This window comes from Podarcis gaigeae (genome assembly GCF_964106915.1).
Source record: "Podarcis gaigeae genome assembly, chromosome: 8".
NCBI classification, from domain to species: Eukaryota; Metazoa; Chordata; class Lepidosauria; order Squamata; family Lacertidae; genus Podarcis; species Podarcis gaigeae.
Window position 1 is genome coordinate 21035688 of NC_139684.1, and position 18248 is coordinate 21053935.

General features: G+C 46.0%; 1 protein-coding gene across 1 annotated transcript in view; it reads left to right on the forward strand.

Moving 5' to 3' along the window:
- The first annotated feature begins 6998 nt into the window (after positions 1-6998).
- GABRD (gamma-aminobutyric acid type A receptor subunit delta) overlaps positions 6999-18248 on the forward strand; it is a 34008-nt gene continuing 22758 nt past the window's right edge. The window contains exon 1 of the mRNA XM_083752712.1: positions 6999-8151. Within this exon, the coding sequence (XP_083608838.1) occupies positions 8084-8151 (68 nt within the window). The 5' untranslated portion in view covers positions 6999-8083. The remainder of the gene's footprint in view (positions 8152-18248) is intronic.

Genomic DNA, 18248 nt, shown 5'->3' on the forward strand with positions numbered 1-18248 from the left:
TAGCTACAATCCTGTTGGCACACACTACCTGCGTTCAGTAGTAGAGGGTGTGATATAGACTATTGTTCAAGTGCTCATCCCACCAGCTGTAGAACTAGAAGCAATCCCTGGGCAAACTCACCCAGAAGAGATCTAAATATTCCTGTGGCGAGATTGTTATTGATATTTCCAGCTCTGCTTGTAAAGATAGGGACAAGTGTGCAATTATATATTCAGAGATGTTTGGAGAGGCTGCCTTTCCTTAGGTGTTCATGCAGAGCTCGTGGGAGAGAGCGAAACTAATTGTGGATGTAGTGAATTTGGGGAGGGGAGACGGGATGGACTTGATTTATTTATTGCCTCTGGAAATTGCACGAGACAATTAGCAGTGCTCAGCTGACAGGTGGCTACGAAGCCACCTGTCATTCTTTGAAAGTGATCCATGAGAAAAACCTGAAACAATGCAGGTGCAACTTTTAAAAAGAATAATAATAATGAAAAATATACTGATCCAACTAAACAAAGCACACAAAATCACCCTCATTCCCTTGAAGATGTTGCTCTCATACAGAGAATTAATGGATCAGGTTGTAGCTCTAAGGTCCTGAAAACAAGCTGGTCCATTATGCCAGTCTCAGTCTGCTCTCAGCCAACTTCCATCTGCCTGCCTTCTTACTTATTTACTTATAGCTAGCCCAGGGAGTGACCCTGGCTATTAGATCCCCTCCTTCCTTAGTTTTGCAGAGAGGAGGATGGGGATAAAACAGACTCCGCCTGCCATTGGCCTCCCTGTCTTCTATGCTACCATTCCCAATGGACATCAGCCATGCTGGTCATGATCCTATCAGTATCTGGGGTCAATTAGTTGTTGTTGCCCATTAGACGCTTGTTATTTGAAGGTCTCCAAGTGACTTACAAAACATTTAAAACATGAATATAAACACAATATACCAATTATTCCACATGGTAGTGGTGGGTGGGGCAACAGGCAAAAGTGGGTGAAGCAATGAATGTAAAATTTACTTTTGCTTGCACATCTCTTCTCCATCAAGGCAAACAAAAGGCATTATCAGAGTTCAAGAGCACATTCCACCCCAACCTCTGAGCAGTGCGAGATTCCAGGGGCTTCAGGTGCATGTTTCCTTTTGGAATGCGACACAGCAGAGACAGTGGTGTCTTTATGATATATGGTTTATTTACACTTATATACAAACTGAGCCTACACTGGCGGGGTTCACAGCATCAACACCCCAAAAGAGTCTTGTTTCTTCTATAGGCATAGCCTTGAACTCAAGCAGAAATAAGCCATGGCACTTTCTCTCTGCCTTTCCAGCCTGAAGCTGTTTCCCCTAGATCACATCACAGCAAAACTTTGCCCTCAGACTCTGCCTTTGTCCCTCTAACTATCTAAGATCTGGAGAAGGGGCCCCACCCCATTGCTATCCAGCACAAAGCCACTTTTCCTTTGTTCTCTTAATGGCCCATCACCCAGGTGATTACCTGAACACAGGAAGCTAGCCTGGCTTATATTTTAACAGTTGCTGGGTCCAGAGGTTAGACTGGGTCTGGCACTCACAAACTCATAACATTCCCAACCATGCAAAAACACTCAGGGAGACTGAGATGCAGGGCCAGTGAGGGAAGTGGCCCCTGGGGAGGGATATGGTTGCAGAGAGTCATAAGGTCTAGGGAGAGAGGCCTGGAAGGCTGTATTTGGGACCTAGGTCTGAGGTTCCCCAACCCTGCCCTGTAGCATCCTTAGGAGAACACACCAGACTCCATCTGCCTGTATTTTGCAAAAGTTGGTCCCAAAAGGTGACAAGAGAATCTTCCTACAAGAAAACAGATTTCAAACAGAAGGAACTGAAACACATTTTGCTCCAGACCCAACAAAGTGACTTATGAGGTGTGACTTCTGTTTACTTGGCTGAAACAAAAAAGACACCCGGGATAAACAAACAACTTCCAGCTTCTGGCAGATGCAATTCATCTTCCTTATGAATTTCTTTACTCTTGCAAGCTCACATCTGTGCTGAGCTGAATTCCCAAATGTTCCCGCAAGGTCCTTAGCAGGCACGCTTTTTCTCACTGCTGCAAAATTGTAACAGGAGAAGTGGCATTTGTCAAAATTCCCTCTTCTGTACAACACCTCTGACTTTTATTACATATAATCTGTTACAGAGCAACTTCTGCTCATTGCACACAAAGTAATCTGTACATGTGAATTTGCACATCTGAGGAAGCTTCTCTGTATGATATACCAATCTCAGCTTGCCTCCTTCCAATCAGCCTCCACTGTGGGTTATTTCATATCTTCATTATGCATGTGAAACAACCAGCTACTCCCCAGCACTGAGATGAGCTGCCTTCAGGAAAGGCTGACCACCACACCTCAAGAAGAGTCACTGTTCTGGACATGCCTTCTTCCAGTCAGCCTCCCCCTAGAGAATGAGCTGGCCTCAGAGGAGCCTTCCTGTTGCATCTCTGCACAGGAGTGCCAACTTGAATAAAGTATTGGGGGCGCAGGTAAGCCCCACCCTACATAACCTATCACATGATGCGGTGCATCCACACCATTTGAATGGCAATGTTGATCAACTACCAGGGCTGGCCCTCTCAAATATTTTAGGGGGTGGTGGTGAAGGGACCTTGGCCCCTAGGAGTTGGCTCCTATGTATCTGCATATGAGTCTTGGCGCTTGGGTTGTCTCCTTCCAATAGAACAGATATGCCCAAATCACATATTTATACAAAAAAACAAGGGGCAGACTCTCTTGTGAATTACCGTATTTTTTGCTCTATAAGACTCACTTTTTCCCTCCTAAAAAGTAAGGGGAAATGTGTGTGCGTCTTATGGAGCGAATACAGGCTGTGCAGCTATCCCAGAAGCCAGAACAGCAAGAGGGATTGCTGCTTTCACTGCACAGTGATCCCTCTTGCTGTTCTGGCTTCTGAGATTCAGAATATTTTTTTTCTTGTTTTCCTCCTCCAAAAACTAGGTGCGTCTTGTGGTCTGGTGCGTCTTATAGAGTGAAAAATACGGTTGTAGTTTGTAAACTCTGAACAAGTGTGTTTCTGAAAAAGTGTAATGTTGCCTTGTACTGAATAAGATCATTTGTCCATGTCTGCACTGACTGGCAGTCATTGTCTAGGGTTTCAGGCAAGGGATATTCCAACCTACTAGAAGATATCAGGTATTGAACCTGGAACCTTCTGCATGCAAAACAGATGCTCCACTACTGAGCTGTGGCCATTTTCCTAAGCCACAGGAAGTTGCCTTATACTGAATCAGCTAATGGTCCATCTAGCTCAGGACAGCCGGTGCTGATTGGTTATGACTCAACCTCTTTGCCAGTCCTACCTGGGGATTTGAACCTAGGACCTTTTGTGTGACAACTCCTGATTAATTTCATTTTAAAAATAAATAAGGGTGCAATGTTTAGCTGACTGATTGAAATGTTTTTGATTGATGAATGAAACCAATCAACCAAATAGGTTCCCCTGATTAAATTGACCGTTACATTGTGTGTGGGGAAGGAATGCAAATTATTTTTAATCTACATACTAATAAAAACTGCCCATCTTAGAAGACGCATCCACCTTTGGAATAGGGAGGGCATACCTTTCCAAAGATGACGTCTGCTTTGAGTTTATAATTCAGGCATTCCCTGCCCCCTTTATAGCTGTCATTTTATTTACACTAAAGTTCTTTTCGTACGAGAGTGTTTTTCACCCCAAGGGCCACATTCTTTTTTTGACAATCTTCCAGGGGCCATATGCTAGCAGTGGGCATGGCCAGATGCAAACATGGATGGAGCAACAGGCGTTAATTTTACCTAGTTTCTACACACACACACACACACACACACACACACACACACACTTCCCTGTTCTCCCTCCAGAGAAGCAAGGGACATCATCACAGCTCAAGGATACATCCTAGTTAGGCAAAATCACTCAAGCAGGGTGTGAAGCAAGGCCAGCAAGGGGTGTGGCCTGAGAAGAGGGGTGTGGCTTGGGAGAATTCCAAGGGCCAGACAGAGGGAGGTGGTGGGCCACATTTTACTTCCTTGGGCCTGGGGTTCCTCACCCCAACTTAATACATTTCCATTAACATCGATTCACAGTCATAGGATTCATCCGCAAAGAATTATTTAACTGGGCGACTGCTCTAGAAACTAAGCATCAGTGTTAGGGAGTGAGTATCCCACCCACCCCTTCAGAAAGCCCATAGTTGGCTGTGTTGCTGGGGCTTTGCAAGGGAGTGGATTGTCGGGGGTGGGGGTGGGGGGGGTGGGAATGGCGTTTAACATATCTTTCCCTGGATTAAAGGAACAGATTTACATCTCTGAGAAGAGCATTTTGAGAGATTATCCAACTCAAGACTTCTGCGGGGCTTGTCATCTTGCATCCTCTTTTCCACTAGGGTCTATTTAAATACGAGCGATCAGAAACTAAAAATAAGTATCATGGCATAGGCAGGCAGACAAGGCAACTCCTCCACTCCCAGCTTCAAGCGTGAGGCACACCACAAACCCCACCCTCTGCTTCAAGGGGTGGGGAACATCAGGCTTGGGTACTGAAAGTGGCCCTCTAGTGCTATCAGTCTGGCCCTTAGAACTTGCCGCAAGCCACCCCCCACCCCACAAAGGCTCTTCTTCTTACCACCACCCCATGTTTTTGCCTGGCTGGAATGTGGCCTTAAATACTGAAAATGCCTCTTGCATATCTGGATAGAGGAAACAGGGGAGTTGTTTGAGTGCCCTAGCCTACTGTAAAAAGGTAAAGGGACCCCTGACCATTAGGTCCAGTCGTGACCGACTTTGGGGTTGCGGCACTCATCTCGCTTTATTGGCCAAGGGAGCCGGTGTACAGCTTCTGGGTCATGTGGCCAGCAGGACTAAGCCGCTTCTGGCAAACCAGAGCAGCACACGGAAACGCCGTTTACCTTCCCGCCGGAGCGGTACCTATTTATCTAATTGCACTTTGACATGCTTTTGAACTGCTAGGTTGGCAGGAGCAGGGACCGAGCAACGGGAGATCACCCCGTCGCAGGGATTCGAACCGCCAAGCTTCTGATCGGCAAGTCCTAGGCACTGTGGTTTAACCCACAGCGCCACCCACGTCCCTCTAGCCTACTGTACGAAGGTTAATTTACACCAGTTGGTCCTCATGCTGTTGCCTCTGGCCCCTGCACAACTGGAATGTGGCCCCCAGAAGGTTGCATGGAAGCTAACACAACCCTTGGTCGGGGGGAGGGAGGTTCATTTGCATGTGTTGATCTTGCCACCCCTCAAAAAGAGCAATTGCATGTTCTCCCTGGTAAGCAGTACTCCTTAAATACCACCACAAATTTTCAGGAGCAAAAAACCCACAAACCTGTCTTGCTGGATAACTGTAGTTTCACAATGAACAAGGCTTATCTGTGGCAGGTGGAGGTTGGGAGAAGGACTGATCTTCTTCCTACAAATCTAATTCCATCTAGAAGAGGACTGAAGCTTTGCTGAAGCTTTAATCCTGGCACATATCCACAGAATCATAGAACTGTAGTGTTGGAAGGGAACACAAGGGTCATCTAGCCCAGCCCCTTCCAATGCAGCAAATCTTGCTAAATAATCCCTGACAGATGGCCACCCAACATACCTCTAGTGAGATGGGGGTTTGTGATTTGATGGTTGTATATTGTTTTCATTTCATTTCAATAACTCACAGTGTGTACTGCTTAATAAAACAAAATCTCTAAGCCAATGACAATTATAAGATCACAAGCAAAAAGTCAGTACACAATATCAAAATGCAATTTTATAAGCTGGTAAAACAGCAAAACAATATAGAAATGCTGGAATTATGCATATGGGCTGCTGCACTAACCTGAAGAAAAGTCATAGTGACCCACGACTCTGGCAAGTGACTGACAGCAGAGGCAATGTGGTTCTGGATGGACAAGAACATTTTGACTGACTTAATCTCTTGTACATTTATTGCATATTTCCTTTGTATTCGTGTACTGTTCACTGGTCCACAAAGGAGTATATAAATAAAATGTCACGTAATTTAGCGGCATTTGCTTTTGAGCATAGACAAATGTGGGATGGTGCTGTTCACTGTCTATTATAAAAGGAACACGGTCAGTTTAAAGGAAGGGCAGCAGAGAGCAAAGTGTGATGGGAAATGCAAAAAGTGGACACTTTAAATAATTACACCCGTACCTTAAATAGCTGTGCAGAAGGGGAAATTTCAGCAGGTATAACTTTTATTTATTTATTGTTGCGTGTATACCCCACCATTTTCTCCAAGGAGTTAAAGGTGGCATACCTAGTTCTCTCTCTCTCCATTTTATCCTCACCCTGTAACTGAGAGATCGTGACCGGCCTATGGTTATCCTGTGGGCTTCATTCGTGGCAGAATGGGTATTTGAACCTTGGCCTCCCAAGTCCTAGTCAGACACTCTAAGCACTTGCCAGGCAAACTGCACCTACAGCCCTCCAGATCATAGAATCGTAGAGTTGGAAGTGAGAACCAGGGTCACCTAGTAGTCCAACTTCCTGCAATGCAGGAATCTTTTGCCCAGCATGGGGCTCAAACCCACAAGCCTGAGATTAAGAGCCTCCTGCTCTTCTGACTAATGTTGGACTCCAACTCTCCTCCTAGGAAATTGCCTGATACCTAGCTCAGCCTTGTCTCCTCTGACTGTCAGTGGATAAGGCAGGGAATTTCCCCTACTCCAACTAAAGGTGGTTGGGGAGTGAATACGAGACCTTTGGCATGCAGGGCAGGTGCTCTGATAACTAATCTACTGTCCTTCCCTTAAGACCCAGGCAGACCACTGGTCCCCCTACCCCAGTATTGACTGCACTGACTGGCAGCAGCTGTCCAGGATTCCGGACAGGGAGTCTTTCCCATCCTGAACAGATATTGCTGGGCATTGGACATGGGAACTTCTGCACCCAAAGCCGGTGCTTAACCACGGAGCAACAGCCCTTCCCCAATCATCAAGACAATTCTGCCTCTGGGGGGCCACCAATGCGCCCTTCCAGGATGATTTCTGAAACCTTGAGCTCAAACAAAGTTCTTTGTTCACACTCTCACCCCCTCCCCAAGATTGGGTGGCTGAGTTTATTCGGGCATTTTTGCACTACTCTGCTTCTGTTACCCCCCCCCCCCCCACTAAAACAAAAAAAAAAACCTCTGGAGCTGAAACTGACGGATGCGGGGGAGAAGAGCGTGCTTCTAACACCCACCCATCCCTCCTGAAACTGACAGCTTGTTTTTCCCAGGAAGAATAAAGGTAGGGGGTGGGGGGAGAAAGAGAATTCGCCTTCTTTTTCTAAGACCCTCCTTCCCAATAATTCCTGCCATCCTCCTCTGCCTTCTCCCCAACCCCGCTTCGCTGTGCCTTGAGGACCGCATGACTGCTCTTTTTTATTTATATATTTATATACATATAATCAAAATCTGGGCTCGAACTGAGCACGTGGAGAGGCGCTGAGCCCTCCTCCTCCTCCTCCTCCTCCTCCTCCAGCTGCTGCGCTCTCTCTGGTAATGCTCAAAATCTGTAATTTCGGAGAAGGTTTATTTTCGGCCACCAGCTTTGTACGGATCTGCTTTTTTTATGTTTAAAGAAGAATAACGGGAGAAGGAGAATAATTTCGCCTTCTTGGAGAAGGGGAGGGAGAGAGAGAGCGCGCCATGTGGGGCAGGGTGCCATTTTTAGGATGCCCGGGTGCGCGTTGCCTTTGGCATCCAGGGAAGGCGCCCCTCTGAGCGGAGCGGGGCAAGGCAGGGCAGCCAGGTAGCGCCTGTCCCGGAGTAGCTCTCCATCCCTCTCTCGCTACCCCGGCTCCAACTCCGGGGCGATGGTGGGAGCTGCGCGGTCGCCTTGGCGGCCACTGAGCCACTTGGCGTGAGGAGGACTTGCTCTCTGCCAACTTCCTCCCTGGGCAGGAGAAGGACCAGTCTGTGGATGCTCTCGGGAGGATGGCGACGTTACCCCATCGCAGGATGCGCCGCCGCCGCTGCTGCCCAACCGGGATTTGCCAACTTCTCCTCGTCTGAACAGCGCTGGGGACCTATCTAAACACACACACACACGTATATAGGAAAAGATGGAATTTTTGACTTGGGTTTTGCCTTCCTTACTCCTGCTCTGCACCCAACAGCACACTTGCACCAGGTAAGAGGAGCAAGCGCACCGTGGCAAGCGACTCCCTTCTCTAGTTAGAATGTGGTTTGTTGCTTTATTATTTTAAAAAATAGGTATCTAAAGGCAGCGATCCCAGCTGGGAGGATGTTTGAGCGCAGGGAAACTTCTCTCTGACGAAGGCTTTGGGCTGCAAGCCCCAGGTGCGCTTAACTCAGGAGGAAGGCGGCTGGAGCAGAGCGGGACTCACTCCCGAGGTAGGGTTGCCTAGTGGTTAGGCTGCACGCCTGCCATTCCTAAGCGCCCTGGAGGCGCGATCCTGTGCCCGTCAGCCCGGAAGCCGAGCGTTGCAGAGGTCAGCCGGGCTTTGCTCTCAGAGATGCGTCTGAAGGATCTCCCAGCATTACAGGGCAAAGTGGGGCTTGCTTCTGAGGACCCTGGTGCTGATTATTAGGAGGGGGGGCTGTTTCTTTTAATGCAAGATCCAGCAAAATCGCAATTCATCCTGGGACAGGGATGCGGAGCAGCTGTGGCTCTACGGGTGTTTGCTGAACCCTGCCGGCCAGCAGCCAGCGTGCCCAACAGTCAGCGGTGACCAACATGGGTGACCAATGGGCTCCCCATCCTTGTCCTAGGGTGACCAAGAGAAAGGGCTGGACCACCGGCCTTCTTAGCTCTTAAATAGTTGTGTAAGGAGAGGGGGATCCTCCCCCCCTATGCCTCCAGCCCCTGCGCTGAAAATGTCTTTTTTTCTGCGCAACTCTTAAAAAGTACAGGAGTTCCTTCTTCCTTTACTTCCGACCATCGCTGGGCCTATCCCCAAAGTATTCATGGGGGACCGAGGATTCGAGTTAATGTTAGCTCTGGAATCTCTCTTCCCCCTTCCTTGTGCCAGAGAGCTTTCCTATTACAGGCTGCCTCTGGGTATGTGCAGAGTGTTTATTCGATTTCGACGAGCTCGTGCACCATGCGAGCTGGGAAAGAAAAGGCTTTAGGACACGGCGCACAACTCTCTCCCCCGACCCCCGTTAACAAAGGCTCTCAGCCCATCCTATGTAAGTTCAGTAGGAAAGTCGCACTGAGGTTAAAATGGGGGTTCCCTCCCAGTTCGAGGGGCTGGTTGGCTTGCACCACCCTGCCCTAGGGTGCGCTTGGCTGGGGGTATTATTTCCCCGTTTGCAAGAAAGCATTGCGCGCAGAAATGAACTGTACGTCTGAAGTGTGCGCAATAAAGGACGATAATAACGCACTCGGAGATAGACACAGATTGATGTACGTACACACCCCTCATCCCTTTTACCAACGAGGATGAGAACGAGGGGCTTGAACAAGAGAAAGAGTGGGGGGAGGGAGGGAGAGAGACCAGGCTTTGCTGAGAGTTCCCCCGCACTGGGAGGCGAGATTCGAACTCGGGAGTCGCCGCTGCAGATCTGTCTGCAAGACTTTGGAGTTTTGCCCTCAAACGGATGCCGCTCTTGGGTCTTCCCAAGGGCGGCGGATGAAGGTTGCACTGATCACTTGGCAGGGGAGAGGAGGAGGTTTTCTGCAGTAGAAGAGAGAATCATCAAAATATGCCCTACTTGTTAGACAGGAGGGAACGGGGGATCTCCCTAGAGAGTTCATCCAAGGGGTTGGGTATCACTTTAAGGAGCTATGGACCAGAGCTTAAAATATATATTCCTTTTCTTCCCAAATGTGGGTTGTGCCCTACTAAGAGTAGGCTCAGTGGGTTGTATGCAACTTTACTCCTGCTCAGGGTAGACCCTTTGGAATGGCTAGACATAACTTTGTCCCATTCATTTCAGTGTGTCTACTCTGAGTAGGACTTAGTTGAATCCAACCCTTTGCTGAAAGCCCCCCCTCCCCTTTCTGTTTCTCTATAGCTATCTGAAGTTGAGGTAAGAAACACTCAGTGCATACTCAAAGACTGCCAGAGGTTATCAGATCACATATATAGACAGTCTCCCTTCCTCTGCCCTTTTCAAAAGCTGCAGTCCTATATGCAGTATTTCACTCTGAGTAAGTTTGGGGCTTGCTTCTGAGTAAACCTGTGCCAGACAGGACAAGGGAAGCAGTGTTACATTTACACTTCTAATAATAAACTAATGGTCCATATAGCAATTATTATAGTCACATTCGGTTGTGTCCTATATTAGTGCCACTTGGAGCTGACCCCTTTAGGTCAATTAATTTCTATGGATCCCATCCTCATTTACATTTGACTTCCCTGGGGAGGTGGGGGTGTTCTAGCAAATGTTTTTGCAAACTGAACTCCCTGGACCCTGGAGGTTGGGATATGTTTCGATGTAAACATGATAATAGCAATGGGGTTAATACTATTTTGTGGCGGGGTGTGTGTGGCGTTTTAGATTGTAATGTGTATTACTTTGAAAAGTGCTAAGCCAGCTGTGTTTGGGGCTCTCAAAGACTTCCTTCTGAGTGGAGGCCCTGGACTCTGCTCAAAAGTCCTTCCCTGGTAGTGCCAACTGCTAATAACAATTCTGTAGTGAAATCTGTCTACTATTCAGGACTTGGGATCTATAACGCAATGGTGCACTTGGGGACCCATTAATTTTTAAAAATATATATTTGTATGTTGGTAGTACTGCTTTTTGCAACCCACCTTAGGTCAGGCTGAGACCTGGTAGTGGGTCCCAACCCACCAATTCGAAACCAGTGCTTTAGACAACTAGAACCTCCTGCTAGGTGCAAGTTCTTTAAACAGGTTGTGCATTTGTAAATCTGAAAGCAGGGTATGTATATGTGATCAGTTGGATGTGTGTAGCAGTTCTTGCTTGACTTCTGGGACAGGTTATGATGAGGAAGGCCAAAAGGTTTCGAGAAACAAAATGGACTCATTTATGGTGTGTCTGTCCATTAATTGCAGGCAGGTGTGCACGGTGGCACACTTGATAGGTGAAAAACTCTCTTGTCTGCAATTGGAGGTGGCATTTCTTCGGATGCTGTTAACTAGGCAACAGCCATGGAGCTTTTCTGGATGTGGATATGGTAGGAAAAGCAATTTGATAATGCAGTGGAAACTGAGATGGGGAGGGGGGTGTCAGCTCATAATGCAGTGGAAGATTCTTGTGGGGTGTTATTATATTACTAATCTACACCTAGGTCAATCTTGGTATTTCAGGGCTGACAAGATGGACAGGGAAGAGTCCCCCGTGATATTTGTAATGTTTTCCTTCTTTGTTTCCTTTTTTTTTTTTTGCAAGGAGGGAATGTTGTTCTAAAATGAGCATCAGAAATAAAAATAAGGAAGAGTTTTATTCATTCAGCATGTTTTGGATCCTTATGATCCATCGTCATGGAAATTCAGAGAACAGTGGTTCAAAATTCAGATAATAATAACAGTGATGGTCATCAACTTAGATGGCTTCTGGTTCGTCCTGGGGGTCCCTATTTGAAAATCTGTTTTCCCAAGTAATTTTTTGTTTTGTTTTGTTGACTGAAGCAGGAGAAGAACAGAAATGCAAATTGCTCTGGCTGCACCGATTTAAACCAGCCTGTCAAGGTCAAGGGACGTGGGTGGAGCTGTGGCTTAAACCACAGAGCTTAGGACTTGCTCAGTCCCTGCTCCTGCCAACCTAGCAGTTCGAAAGCACGTCAAAGTGCAAGCAGCTAAATAGGTACCGCTCTGGCAGGAAGGTAAACGGCGTTTCTGTGCACTGCTCTGGTTCGCCAGAAGCAGCTAAGTCATGCTGGCCACATGACCCGGAAGCTGTACGCCGGCTCCCCCGGCCAATAAAGCGAGATGAGCACTGCAACCCCAAAGTCAGCCATGACTGGACCTAATGGTATGGGGTCCCTTTACCTTTACCTTTATCAAGGTCAAAGTTGACAAACCCCAAAAGACAGCACGGAATGGCAGGCATATATGCAAATACTTGACATGGCAGCAGGAGATTTGGGAGAAGGATCAAGAAAATGGGTTGACTCCAACAAGGTTCTACTCACAGGAGTCCTATTTAAATTAACAGAACACTGTTAGTCATGTCCATTAACTTCAATGGGTCTCCTCTAGGTAGGATTGGCACTGGATACAACTCAACAAGATTAAATACTGTCCACATTGTATGGACAGATAAATTGTATTCAAGTCGTGTGTTGTCATCCGTCCCCCGTCCCCCATTTAAAATTAAATAAAAATTAAGGTCAGGCTTAGCCAACAGCCATCTTGCACAAGAGGGTATTGAGTTTCTCTCTCTGCCCCCACCTCACAGCACAAGTTATGAACTGCTGGTTCAGGATGCCGGAATGGATTACACTGGTAACACAATCACCCTCGCACAGGCGAGAAAGCTTTCATTTTTTCAAAAAAGAGGGATGCACAGAGTGACCAAATGCACAGCTAACCCCGTGCTTTTTAATAGCTAGTGTTGAAGGGGGAATTTTAGTGAGAACCCCTTCCCCCAGCCCACCACTGCGTGACAAGCTGCAGGAGCCAAGTTAGGATTTAGCATCGCAATCCCCTCTGTCTGTACATCATTTAGGAGCATTTAGAAGTCCTGCTGAGTTCAAAGAGACTTACTCTTAGTGTAAGATTGAAGTCTTTAGATTTGGGATTTTGATTCCTGTTAACAAGGAGAAAACTTTAGGATGCTTTTATTAACCACAGTTAAATGCTACAGAGCTTTCCAAAGGGCGGAACATCTCTCCCCTCCAAGCTTTAAGGGTTGTGTGTATCCAACTAAGTCCTACTCGGAGAAGGCCCAGTGAAACTAATAGACCTGTTAGTTATGTCTGTTAGGAGTAGCACTGGATGCCACCTTAAGCAGTCTGCAAAGCAGAAACCCTAAAATCACAAGGCTGGAATACAAACTGAGATTCCTGCATTGCACGGTGTTGGACAAGATAGTCATTGTGGTCCCTTCCAACATTTCTATGATTCTATAAATCAAATGAAAACACATACTGGGTTGTAGCCAATTCTAGTCTTACTCAGGGTAGACTAACTTGGGTCCATTAATATGAATGGGTCTACTCTGAGAAGGGCTTACTTTGATACAACCCACTGCCAGCAAAAAATAAATTTAAAAAATCCAGTATCAAACTGCTAAAGCAAAATACTGAACTGTCCAATCTAAAAATTAACAGTCCTGAAATGCCTGAACAAACTGTACCCAGGCAGGCATCGCCAGCCCAATTGTTCCAGAGGACAGGCTCTCAAAAAGCAATTTAAAAGTTCTAGTCAATATTCTTCGGTTATATTAAATAAGTGCTGCTCTGGGAAGATCATGAAATGACCATTCGTCTTTTGACAGCAGTTCATACTGTAGGAGGATATGTCAGGCATGGAAAAATCAGTACTGTACTTTCACAAAGTCTGGCTGCTTAACTCTGGCGTGCTCTGGTTCATGGGGTCACGAAGAGTCGGACACGACTAAATGACTAAACAACATAGAGGCCAAACAAGCAGGGAAGGGAATGGAGACGATGGGATGATAACATCATAAAACAAGTAGAGTTTGAAGTTACTGGAATTCACGAATGAGGTGGATATATATTATTGTGGGAGAGATATACATTGTGAATTTGGAGGTTTATTTTGCAGTGGGAACACCTTCTGATCTGATTGATTTGTTGAGCTTAATCAGTGCATCAAACAGAAGGATTTCATTTAATTATATATCAGCAATGATATCGTTTATGGCATATTACTTTAAATTAACAATAGGTTGTATCTGGTGCTAGTTATATTTAGAGCAGAACTACTGAAGTTAACAGACATGTCTAATTTGGGTCCATTGATTTCAGTGGGCCCTCTCTGAACAGAACTCAATTAGATTCAAGCCTAAGTATCAATTATAAGTATCTCATTTATGGAATCGTAGAGTTGGAAGGGACCCTGACGGCCATCTAGTCCAACCCCCTGCAATGCAGGAATCTTTTGCCCAAAGTGAGGCTCAAACCCATGACCCTGAGTTAACAGTCTCGTGCTCTAGTGACTGAGCTAGCCCAACAATTATGTACGTATTTAAAATAAATTCATGGCAAAATAAAATGTTATTGTAAACCTAAAGTACAGGTCGGGGTCAAGAACTTCATGCCCCGGGCCAAATGCAGCCCCCCAGACCTCTCCCTCTGGTCCTTGGTATTCTCCGTAAGGCATAGCCCTCACTGACCTGGCTTCACACACTCCTTGACTATATTTGCCGGGCTGGGACTCAGATAACGCTTCTTGATTGCCTGGATGGAAGGCAGAAATGTGTGAGCATGTGCAGAGAGAAGCCGATGGTGCAAAAGGAGCATTTAGAATCATAGAATCATAGAGTTGGAAGAGACCACAAGGGCCATCGAGTCCAAGCCCCTGCCAAGCAGGAAACACCATCAGAGCACTCCTGACATATGGTTGTCAAGCCTCTGCTTAAAGACCTCCAAAGAAGGAGACTCCAGCACACTCCTTGGCAGCAAATTCCACTGTCGAACAGCTCTTACTGTCAGGAAGTTCTTCCTAATGTTTAGGTGGAATCTTCTTTCTTGTAGTTTGGATCCATTGCTCCGTGTCCGCTTCTCTGGAGCAGCAGAAAACAACCTTTCTCCCTCCTCTATGTGACATCCTTCTATATATTTGAACATGGCTATCATATCACCCCTTAACCTCCTCTTCTCCAGGCTAAACATGCCCAGCTCCCTTAGCCGTTCCTCATAAGGCATCGTTTCCAGGCCTTTGACCATTTTGGTTGCCCTCCTCTGGACACGTTCCAGTTTGTCAGTGTCCTTCTTGAACTGTGGTGCCCAGAACTGGACACAGTACTCCAGGTGAGGTCTGACCAGAGCAGAATACAGTGGCACTATTACTTCCCTTGATCTAGATGCTATACTCCTACTGATGCAGCCCAGAATTGCTTTGGCTTTTTTAATCTGTTGCCCTGCCCACTTTTGCCCGTGGCCCCGCCCACCGCTGGCATATGGCCCTTAGAACGTTTCTCAAAAAGCTAGCTAGGCTGGAAAGCTTTTCCTTCCCCACCCGCCACCTAAAGCTATGCATAGCCTAGTACTTCCATCACTTTCGCCTCCCCTCTGAATCAGCTCAGGAACTTCACTCATCTCCTGAGACCCTTCCTGCTGTCTTACTGTGGGTGAGAATTCAGTTGGTGGGGGCAGTGGGGACATATTCACTGTGGAATGCTCTCCCCACTGAGATCCACCTGGTGTCCTCACTGACCTCTTTTTGCTTTCAGATAGAAGCAGCAGTTTTCAATGGACTGCAGTGATGGTGTTTGCTGTCTGTTATGCTGCTGAAGCATTTAGGATCTCTTTGCAGATTTTCATAAACTGCATGCATTTTTATACTATAGTATATGTGTGTTTTTAGCCTGTTATAGTGATAAGTGAGGGACGTGGGTGGCGCTGTGGGTTAAACCACAGAGCCTAGGACTTACCGATCAGAAGGTCAGCAGTTCAAATCCCTGCAATGGATCCCTGCAAAGCTCCCGTTGCTCGGTCCCTGCTCCTGCCAACCTAGCAGTTCGAAAGCACCTCAAAGTGCAAGTAGATAAATAGGTACCACTCCGGTGGGAAGGTAAATGGCGTTTCCGTGCGTTGCTCTGGTTCTCCAGAAGCAGCTTAGTCATGCTGGCCACATGACCCGGAAGCTGTACGCCGGCTCCCTCAACCAATAAAGCAAGATGAGGACTGCAACCCCAAAGTTGGTCACAACTGGATCTAATGGTCAGGGGTCCCTTTACATTTACCTTTAGTGATAACTGAGGATGGGGACACTTTTCATACCAAAATCACCTCTGCACCAAGGTGGGGCGAATCTGTCTCTCATTCTCATTCTTCTCATCTTATTTTCCACATTTCTGCAGCAATCTGTGATTTTTTTAATTTAAAAAAAATCATGAGAACTCCTTACCCATTTAAGTGTAATCTTGTCCTAATAACCACATTTCCCCATGCAGTTATGATTTACTCATTTTTACAAACAATCTCCCCATCAATGCATTGTACATTACTGTCAATAAATTTTTGCTTTAACGTTGTATGTATTTTTGGAAATATTGTTTGTGCATACCGCAAAATTCAGAGAAGTGTGAATTTCAACAAGCGTATTTCAGTTCATGTATTGGTTTTAGAAATGTGAATTAGTTAGTTTCTAAATGGAATACAAATGAAAGCAAATTTGTTGCCCCCCCATCCCTCTGGGATTCCAGTAAACCACCTATACTTTGCTCTTGTGTGAATTAAAACAATAGTGACTTTCTCCTGGGAGATCAGGATGATAAGTAAAATATAGACCCATTCCCACATATTAGTTTCAGACGTCTCTCATTAAAATGCAAACAAAATTGAGTTTCTCCTCCACTCCTAATCTGTGCTATTATGCATTCCTGAAGACCCACTTTTGTTAGACGCCAAGAGAGTGTTTGTGTTGTTTTGCTTCAAGACAGTCTCGAACAAAACACACTTTGTCCCACTATGTGTTACCAACAGCAGTTGCAAAAATGTGCGAAGCAGCAAACAGTGCGGTGCATGGTGTGCTTTTTCAGTGCTCTCCTCGTGTCTGCATTTGCCAACATGTGCACTTGAGATGCTTTGCATCCAACCGTCCACCCACTCACCTTCCTTAAGTTTCTGGAGACCCAGGGGGAGGGAACTGAACCTCAAAGAGCGGTGACGCTAGCAAATTGCACAAATGAAATTTTTGGAACAATCTCCCAAGTGGGGAACAAAATATCAAGGACAGTGGTCTGTTGGGGACAGATGTGGGAAAGGAGGGACACTCAGAGTAAAGTCTGCTTTTTTAACAGCAGTCTTATCTGCAGCCGTGAGAAATTTAGGAAGTCATCTTATACTAAGGGAGGCTATTGGTCCATCTAGCCCAGTATTCCTTTATTTATTGAATTTATAATCCACTATTCATCCTGAAGGAGCCCAGAGCAACAAACCAATCCACAATCTAAAACCAAAAAAAATTATAAGGCAGTTAAATAATTCTGCAAACAATTAGAGTGAAAGAACCTTCTAAGAGCACTTACAGTTTAAAACATTACTCCATCCGGTGATCTCGAGGTTGCCAGGAACAGTATCCTTCAACCACAAATGCCTGGGTAAAAAGGAATGTTTTCACATTCCTCCTGAATGTTAATAATGATGGAGACAGGCGCACCTCATTAGGGAGGGCATTCCACAAACAGGGAGCCACCACTGAAAAGACCTTGCTATGGGTAACTGCCATGGGCAGCACCTGGCTGCAGCACCAACAGCAAGGCCTCAGTTGCCAGTCATTATGTCCAAGACAGTTGGTACTGTCTACTCTTGACTAGCAGTTTTTCTCAGGAGATCAGGCAGAGATCTCTGCCACTCCCTGCTCCCTGTTTTATTTGTTTTAACTGGAGATGGTTTGCACCTGGGGTCTTCTTTGTGCAAATCATGTTCTTTATCATGGGATAGAGCCCATGTTCAGTTCTCAGAGCAAACATCAATCTGGGTCGGCGGCGGAGCGGGGGGGACATTTCAGCAGTAAACTGGGTTTTCCCAGGAAAGGTGGTGGGGACCCCCCCCAAAAAAAACCCATGCTCAGACCTGTGCCTACAAATCATGGACCTGTGCGGGTGAGCCCTTATAGGCAAATCTACCTAATTCACAATTTCTGAAACAATACACAAACCAAAATAGCCATCCTTCGAAACTCACACTTCTCCTAATTTTGCAATGTCGCTCTACAGTTTTGTAATGTGCAGAAAAATGTGTGTACTAGGGTAAAGAGTGCAAAAAATGCATATACCAATGAAAGTACATTATACTAGGGAAAACAGCTTTGCAAAAATGTGCAATTAGGCAAAATTGCAGACAAACATGCACATTTCATTCTGAAATGCTGATGTATGAGAATATATATATTTTTATCCCAAAATGACGTGGAAATGAGGAGGACATGAAGACTGGGGAAAAACTGAGAAATTGAAACTGACAGATTTCCTAGCTGGATTGAACTTTTGTGGGCTAGAGTCAATGTCCTCAAGTGCAAACTCGTCTCAGGCATCTGGAAAATGCTGGTGTGCCGTAAGAAATTTGTTAGTCCTTCAGGTGGTAGGACAGGCCAGTTTTTTGTTTTGGCAAGCTTATTCATGCCAAATCTTCCAAGCTGGAATTGCTTTTCCTCTTTTAATAGC